At 53.1% G+C, this 8,425-nt stretch overlaps 1 protein-coding gene across 2 annotated transcripts in view; it reads right to left on the reverse strand.

Annotated features, from left to right (window-relative positions):
* NOP2 (NOP2 nucleolar protein) overlaps positions 1-8,114 on the reverse strand; it is a 10,617-nt gene extending 2,503 nt beyond the window's left edge. Inside the window, exons 1-14 of one of the 2 annotated variants that reach the window (XM_008050361.2) lie at positions 8,012-8,114; positions 7,245-7,290; positions 6,991-7,079; positions 6,583-6,809; positions 4,973-5,028; positions 4,710-4,852; positions 4,412-4,611; positions 3,880-3,969; positions 2,879-2,966; positions 2,664-2,804; positions 1,933-2,072; positions 1,692-1,781; positions 1,415-1,537; positions 1,080-1,308 (exon numbers count right to left, since the gene is read on the reverse strand). In XM_008050361.2, coding sequence (XP_008048552.2) covers positions 1,080-1,308; positions 1,415-1,537; positions 1,692-1,781; positions 1,933-2,072; positions 2,664-2,804; positions 2,879-2,966; positions 3,880-3,969; positions 4,412-4,611; positions 4,710-4,852; positions 4,973-5,028; positions 6,583-6,809; positions 6,991-7,079; positions 7,245-7,290; positions 8,012-8,114 — 1,765 coding nt within the window. Of the gene's footprint in view, positions 1-1,079; positions 1,309-1,414; positions 1,538-1,691; positions 1,782-1,932; positions 2,073-2,663; positions 2,805-2,878; positions 2,967-3,879; positions 3,970-4,411; positions 4,612-4,709; positions 4,853-4,972; positions 5,029-6,582; positions 6,822-6,990; positions 7,080-7,244; positions 7,291-8,011 lie in introns of both variants that reach the window. The other variant, XM_021708725.1, reaches the window with a different exon arrangement.
* Between the last annotated feature and the right edge of the window lie 311 nt (positions 8,115-8,425).

An 8,425-nucleotide genomic window follows, 5' to 3' on the forward strand; every position in this document is an offset into this window, starting at 1 on the left:
CAGGAATTACAGGCACGCACTACCACGCCCGGCTGATTTTTTTATTTATTGTAGAGATGCAGTCTCGCCAAGTTGCCCAGGCAGGTCTCGAACCCGCGGGCTCAGGCAATCCACTCACCTCAGCCTCCCAAAGGCGGGATTACAGGCTGAACCACCGAGCTTGGCTCTTGCTTTTTTTTTTTAAGTCAGTCTCACTCTGTCGCCCGGCTGGAGTGCAGTGGCATGCTCACTGCTCAGGTGATCCTTCCGCCTCAGCCTTCCAAGTACCTGGGACTACAGGTACAGCCACCATACCCAGTTACATTTTTTGATTTATTGTAGAGATGAGGTCTCACCAAGTTGCCCAGGCTGGTCTCGAACCCATAGGCTCAGGCATGGTATGTATTTTTTAAATCAGAGAAGTCCCACTCCTGCCATGTGGATTTCCATCAAATCCAGAAAAATTAGAAGGCACACCCACTACAACTAGAAACAAGCTAGAAAAATGGCAACAAGGGCCGACATGAAATGTGTACTTTTTAAGTTACAGTCAATTCTATTTCCTAAGAAGCCCTTCTCTCCCTCTTCCAGCTACACCCAGGGTTAGATCCCAGCATGCAGAACTCTTGAGCCTGTTTCAGACAGCCCCACCCTTCCCTTGAGACCAGGAAAGACTCAAGAAGGCTGAGAAAACAATCTGCATAGTGCAATCGGCTCAGAACATGCTGACAGTTCTGCAAGGCTCCGCTCCAACCTGAAGCTGAGCATGCCGGACAGCAGACGTGCACTGCCAAGAAGTCAACCCTGGGCCGAGAAGAAGAAACCACAAGCTGCACTGGCAAAGCATCTAGTGCTCAACACTGCAGCCACTGGGTAGAATAAAGGAAAAGAACCCATCTACAGAACACCTGACCCTACCCAGAGGGGGGCCCAGAACAGTTCCAGCTGGAATGAAGGGGGCTCTTCACCCAAGCCGGCACAGGCTGGGGCAAGGGAAGTACAGACCCCTCCCTTCTCTTTCCTCTGTCACACCAGAAAGTCTCCCGAAAGGCAGAAAGAGCAAAAGAAGCGATGGAGGGTACAAAAAGCACACCACTCACCTGTCTCAGGCTGGGGAATAGAATTGGAGAACTTCTTGAACTTGGCGATGAAGAAACCATCCATATTGTGAGTGTGAGGGTAGAAGCGCCGGGCAGAACGCAGAGTGGGGTGGAAGCGCCTTTCCCGAAAGCGGGTGAATCCCTCCTGGCCAAAGTCTAGGCCCGTGGGCACCAGCCGCACATTCCTCTTTTTCAGGGCATAGTCGACCACCCACTCATTCTCCTCCACCTGGATGTGTGAAAAAGACAAAGACGGAAGAGACGGAGCTGAAGGGCGCTCTAAGGGGCAAACAGCCCCCAGCCCCACTTCCCCTGTGGCGTGGCAGAGGCCTCACCATGATGGAGCAGGTGCAGTAGACAAGGTAGCCTCCCGTCTTAGAGGTGGCGCTGACAGAGTCAATGGCACTCAGGAGCAACTCCTTCTGGAGGTGAGCACAGCGCAGGATATCCTTCTCATCCTGTCCCGGAGAGAGACCGGCGGCGTCAGAACTCCCGAGGCAACCTCGGGAAAGCGAGGCGAGCCAGTGGCTGCCAGGGCACGCCCCTACCCGCTCTCCAGCCCCGGGAGGCACAGCGAGGGCCTCGGGCTGGTAACACTGCCCAGCTTCTCACCTTGTTCGTCTTCACAGCTGGGTCCTTGGAGATGACCCCAGTGCCACTGCAGGGAGCATCCAGCAGCACTCGATCAAAGCCTCCCACCACCTGGGAAAAGGGGGAGGTTAATCAGATGTCCCCTGCAACCTGGAGTGCCACGCTCATCTCCCAGGGGCCAGTAAGTCTAAGCATTCTGAAGTCAAGAAAGGAAAAGACAAGCTGGAAGAAGCCTCAGGAAGAAACACAGAGGGAGTCCCACCTTGGGGAACTGGCGCCCATCGTAGTGGCTGATAATGGCGTTGGTGACTCCCAGCCTGTGCAAGTTGCCCACGACACTCTTGAGCCGCTCAGCATTGGCATCATTGGCAAGGATCACACCTGTGTTCTTCATCAGCTGGGCTGCAGGGAGGGCGGGCCAGCGCGTGACCAGTCGGCCCACTGCCTCACACTTGCAACCCACCCTCCAGTCCAGGGAAGTCCCGGGTGAGGTCTCACTGCCTCAGTGCAGCTCCATTCCCAGCATACCCTGCGCCCCTCTGCCAGCTGCATAGGTCGACCCAGCCTGCACTGGCCCCTGGTAATCACCAGGCCTGCCAGTGTGGCTTTTCCACTTTTACCAAACACCTTCCTGGTCCTACAGACAGAATTCTTTCTTATAGACAGCAGCAGCTCGATACGATAGTTACAGCTGCCTGTTATATGCTGAACACTGAGCCAAGGACTCCTAAATGGATGACCTCAACCTTCATGACCCGAGCGCAATTACGAATCCATGTGGGAATGACAAAAGAGAACCAGAAGCTTGCCCAAGGTCGGATGGGTAGTTCCAGTGGCACATGCGGCACTGGAACCCAGGCCAACTCCAGAAATGGTGCTCCCCCACCCCACTAGCTGCTTGTATACCGTGTCCCGTGAGCACTAGTGAGTCAGCAGCCCCACCCGCCTTGAGAGCAGAGCCAGATGAATCCCCCCCGCCTGCCCTTCCCATACCTATGTAGCTGGTCTTTCCTCCAGGGGCACAACACATGTCCAGGATCCGCTCGTGCTCCTGGGGTGCCAAGGCCATGACAGGCAGCATGCTGGAGGCTCCCTGCAGCATGTAGTGCCCAGCCAGGTACTCAGGAGTAGCGCCTGTGGGAGAGGTCCACGCTGTGACATGCTGGGACGAGGACGGGCAGAAGGCCTACTGGGCAGGGGAAACTTACCAATGGGCACTGAAGAATCATATACCACCAGTCCAGTCTTTGACCACTTGCCCAGGGGATCCAGGTTAACCCCACGGTTGATGAGAGCCTGCAGGTAACAGCAATGAAGACGTTAATTCCCTCATAGGCGACTCTACCAAGGAAACACATGGAGATGGGAAAATAAAGTCATACCTGCAGGGCCACGGCACCACAGCTCCGAGAGTCATGGCTTCATGGAGCAGCCGCTCTCCCTCCCCTCCACTTCCCTCCCCTCCCCTCCCATGACTCCCTTTGCTTAATTCTAGGCTCGTAACTCAAGGCCTGAAGGCCATTCCAACAGAGCAGACTGCCAACTCCTGCTCTCTTATTTCCCAGAAATAGACTCATCTTCCACAAGCAAGCCCCCTTACCATCCCAAAATGCAATGACCTGGTTATAGCACACTCAAGATAATCATTGGGCTGAGCACGGTGGCCCACGCCTATAATCCCAGCACTTTAGGAGGCAGAGGCAGGAGGACTGCTTGAGTCCATGGGTTCAAGACCAGCCTAGGCAACTTGGTGAGACCTCATCTCTACAATAAATTTAGAATTAGCTGGGTGTGGTGGCACACGCCTGTGGTTCCAGCTACTTGGAAGGTTGAGATGGAAGGATCACCTGAGCCCAAGAGGTTGAGGCTGCGGTGGCTGTGAGCCTAGGCGACAGAGTGAGACTCCGACTCAAAAAAAAAAAAAACAAACCACCGGGTCATCTTCACGTCAGGAGAAACACAGTACACACAACCATACCACTGACTTTACCTTTACCATAGGAGACTTTAACCTGGGTCCCTAAACCCTTGGAAATGAGTTTAAAATACCAATTGTGCATGTGTGTCTTTTTCTGGAGTCGGAAATCAATTTCCCCAGCTTCTCAATGACCCTTCTCCCATTTCCTTGGGAGGCAGCATGTTTACCCTGATGTAGATGAAGCCGGTCCCCCCTTCCTGAGATGAGCAAGCCTCCAAAGCCATCCCTCACCTGAGCAAGGTCCCGGCGTCGGGTTTTCAAGGTGTTGGTCCGCAGGGTGATGGGCCGCGGCACCTCGTTAGCTTCTAAGAACTCAACCAGCTGTGGGGGAGACAGCAGGGAGTAAGTCGGGCTGGCTGAGGACCTCAGTCAGATGAAGAGAGCAAGGGGCTGAAGGTCTTCCTCATGCAGGCTAAACAATGAGAACAGGCGGGCGTGGTGACTCAAGCCTGTAATCCCAGCACTTTGGGAGGCCGAGGTGAGGAGATTGCCTGAGCCCATGGGTTCAAGGCCAGCCTGGGCAACTTGGTGAGATCTCATCATGTGTACAATAGACAAAAAAGTTAGCCGGGCATGGTAGCCCCTGCCTGTAGTTCCAGCTACTTGGAAGGCTGAGGTGGAAGGATTGCCTGAGCCCAGCAGGGGGACGCTGGGGTGGCCGTGACTGTGCCACTGTACTCCAGCCTGGGCGACAGAGTAAGACTCCAACTCAAAAAAAAAAAGTGCGAACAGCAGAATAGGCACCGGGTGGGCAATCCAGTACCTCAGACAGAGGGAAGAGGTCCACAAGCTTGCCCAGCAGGAAGTCTCCATATGAGTAGTAAGTGGCCAGATCCTTCTTAAGCCGGTTCAGATACTCAGAACGAGACCGGCCCTCCTCCCGCTGAGTCCCGAAGTCACGCAGAATCCCCACTATGTCCTGGATCCGCTTATGAACACGCTGCAGGTCTGGAGCCTGGGCATGTGGGCCTGTCAAGGAACGGTCTCACCACGGCCTGGGCCTGGGCCTGGGCATCCCTCCCAAGTACCTTCCTCCTCCCCTCACTGGGGTCTAAGGATATCCTGCTCCACCTGCCCCACAGGGGGCAGCACAAAGGGCTCTTCCACGTCCACGTTGATCTGCAGGCCATCTGCCTCCTCTTCCTCCATGGGGCCTGACTCGGGGAACCCTTTCCCCTCCATCTCCTCTTCGCTCTGCCAGTCCCTAGAAACGGGCCCAGGAACAGAGGGATTCGCAGGCCAGAACAGACACGTCCTCCCCCCGCACAACTTCCTCGGCCCCAGCTGTGGCCTGCTCTGCAGCCCCACGGTTCCCACAACTCACTCGGCAGCAGCTTCCCGGGCCTTCTGCTTCCGAGCCGCTCGTTCGATGGGCAGCAACTGAGGAGAGAGACAAGGGACTGCTGACACAAGCCTGCCCTGCCTCCAGTACAGGGAGGACTTTCTACCTGTTCTACTTTGTGATTACTACTATTTGCCACATACAAGCGTCACCCTTGCTCTCAAAAGGAGATACGGAAGCTGAAGAAACGAATGTGAGACCGGCACAATGTTGATCGGCGCTGAAACTAAGTGATGGACTGCAGAGTTCATTATACTGTCCTTTCTACTTTGATGTGTTTTTCAGTTTTCCGTTAATTAAAAAAAATGGAAACATAAACACTCATATGCATAAAGGCGGACAAAAATTGCCCTTGGGTACCACTTTGCCGTGTTTTCTTCCAGGCTAACTTTGGATTCTTCACATAATTCAAATCATAATGCGTTTTTCAAGTTTTTCTTGTTCTTTAAAAATTCAGTTGGTCACAGGCATTTTAGACACAATGAGCAACGTTCACTCATCAGATGCAAGAGCCATGATTTGCTTGAGCATAATGAATATGATAGAAGAGTTCAGAATCTCCAACATCACGAGTCACATGGTGCCCACAAACCCAATTGTAACAAGGCTGCAGATAGAAGGGGGACTGTGGGAAATGGGCACAAATGGAGACTTTCTCTTTTTAGTCTACACAAGTCTACATTTAGCTGTTTCCTACTAACATAGTCACATGCTAATCATATGGTAAATAACTTCTTGCACCTCAGTACATAAACCTTTACCTACATTTTGGCTCATCTTCCTACAGAGAATTACTAGGTCAAAAGGAAGAAGCTTTCAAATTCTCAGATAACTGCTTTATAAAAAAGTACAGGCCACTGCCGTGCCAGACTCTGGTGTAGCCATGTGTTCTTTGAGTTGAGGCCATCGCCATGTTTCCTGGCTTTGGCCCACTCCCCTACCTTGGGAAGACAAATCTCCTTTCTCTCATTCTCTCTCTCATATTTACTTTTTAAATAAACTATATTTTCCAATCTAGAAAAAAAAAGTTTGCACATCTACTCCCATCAGTGGGGCACACCAGTGTTTACCTTCCCAAACACTCATCAGTACTGAGCATTCCAAATTTATCAAATGTTCTATCCTATAGCTCTTTCAAACTCACACATGTGCTGACAAAGGGTATGAGGCAGTAGCGAAATAGTGATGGAACATAAAACTCCCTTTCCTCCAGTCAGATTTATACTAACCTCGGTAATCTGGGCCAGGCACAGTAGCTCACACCTGTAATCAATCCCAGCTCTCTGGGAGGCTGAGGCAAGAGAATCTCTTGAGCTCAGGTTTTCTAGACCAGCCTGGCCAATATAGAGAGACCTTGTCTCTACCAAAAAAAACCCAAGAAAATTAGCCAGGCGTGGTGGCACACACCTGTATCAGGAGGCTGAGGAAGAAGGAACGCCTGAGCCCAGGAGGTCAAAGCTGTGATGAGCCACACGGGCACCACTGCACTCCTGCCTGGGATAGGGTGAGACTTTGTTTAAAAAAAAAAAAAAAAGGAAGAAAGAAAGGAACCACATGGCAAGGATCTGAATAGCTAGAGAGATGACTCTCACCTCTTCCCCTTCCTCCTCATCGTCAGAGGTGGAGTCAGCTCCATAGTCATCTGCCAGGTCAGCATCGCTGTCCTCGGAGCCCCAGAGCTCCCCATCGTTCACTACATCACCTTCTTCAGAGTCTTCCTCCTCCTCTTCCTCATCGCTGCTAGGTGCTGGACGCTTCTTGCCTCGAGCAGCATTCAGGAAGGATGGGGCTCCCTTCTTACCAGGTGTCTGGGCAGCTCCTGCAGAGACCCCTACAGGTTTGAAGACTCCTACCGTCAGCCACATGCTCCCCTGCCCCACACCCCTGGAGCCTGTACTTTTAACTCCTCAGAACCTTCCATCCCAGAAATGTTCAGCAAGTCCTTCCCTACCCAGGGCCCAGAGAACTCCTCATATAGTGCCCAGTCGACATCCACTGACCTTTTGGTAGCTTTGCAGGCAATGGTTTGGCCCCAACAGACTTATTTGTCTTAGGGGCTTCTGCAGAGCCCAACCTCCTCTTGGCTGCCCTGAAAAAATACAGGAGTGAGGAAATGAAAACATAACTCCAGGCCCTGCCATTTCCACCAGAGGAATGTGACAGTCCACATTAGCCTTCTCTGTTGCCCTATCCTACGTGGCTGAGGGTGAGCCGTACCAACTTACTCTGCTTAAGTCTGGACACCCACACTTACCTCTTTCGAGCACGACTAGACAGTCTCTTGGAATTTTCGTCATCTACTTTAAAAAAAAAAAGGAGGTAGAATAAGTTGTGGTGGAAATAAAAAAGCGAAGTGAGAGCAGAAATAAAAGTGGAAGAAAATTAGTACACCAACTAAAGAGAGTAGGTTTACATCTCAGCTCTATCATTTAAGAACTATGCGAGTTACTACTTAACCTCTCGGCATCCATTTCCTTAACAGTGTCTCTCTCCCAGACCTTTAAGATGAAGTGCCATGTGATAAAGGGCTCAGTACAGTGCCTAGGACTCACTAGCATCTCAAATCGCATCTTCGATCCAAGCACAAACCCTCTGTCCAGTCTCCTCTCCCACCAGCCTCTGGTGAAGTAGACTACTCCACGGGCAGGAACCAGAGGCATCTTTTCCACCTCCATTCCTTCAGAAGACAGTTAGACTGGCCTATCCCCTCCCAGGCTCCCTCTTGCTAAAGTGTTGCCCGTTTTTCAAAAGCCAAGCTTAACGAAAACTAAAGTTCTGCATGGGATCCCTCTTCCTCCAAACTCTCACAATGCTAAGCCGCACCTCTCCTTGGAGGGGCAGTTCTGTTCCCGTCGCACCTTCCCTGCGTTCTCTACGCTCGTGACAGTGTTTCAGGCATACTTATTTCCTAACAACTCACACAAGGAAGACTCCGCTTGCGGACAGTCCAAGAATGAGAGGGGGTTATAACCCACAATGCCGCAAAAGCGGGGGGACCTGGGGGCCTCGCCCGACCCTTACCTGCAGGCAAGAACCTGGCGAGCTCCGTCTCGGCGCCCTTCTGTTTCCGGGCCTTGCGGCCTGGTCCGCGCTTCTCCTTGGCGGGGTCCAACTTGCGCCCCATGGCACTAAGGAAAAGGAACACGGGAGACGGTCGCGCCGTGCGAGGCGGGAAGGGAAGCGCAGGCTCCGCGTAAGGCCCTCGGCCCCGACTTGGCACCCCGACAGCGCCCTGGAGGCCCGACCGACCGCCCTCCCACCTGAAATCCGGGCTCGGCGTCCCTCTCCCCGGACCAGCTCAGCGCGGCCGCCCTCGGCGCCCCGATATCCTCTCAGCCCGCCCGAACGCGCGCGGAGGCCCCAGACCCCCTCCCACGCGCGGCGCTCCACGTGCAGGCCGGCTCGGGTTCGGCGACGGCGCAGGCTCGAGTGGCC

The sequence above is a fragment of the Carlito syrichta genome, unplaced genomic scaffold, assembly GCF_000164805.1.
Source record: "Carlito syrichta isolate Samal-C Ts95f unplaced genomic scaffold, Tarsius_syrichta-2.0.1 Scaffold144852, whole genome shotgun sequence".
In the NCBI taxonomy this organism is placed as follows: Eukaryota; Metazoa; Chordata; class Mammalia; order Primates; family Tarsiidae; genus Carlito; species Carlito syrichta.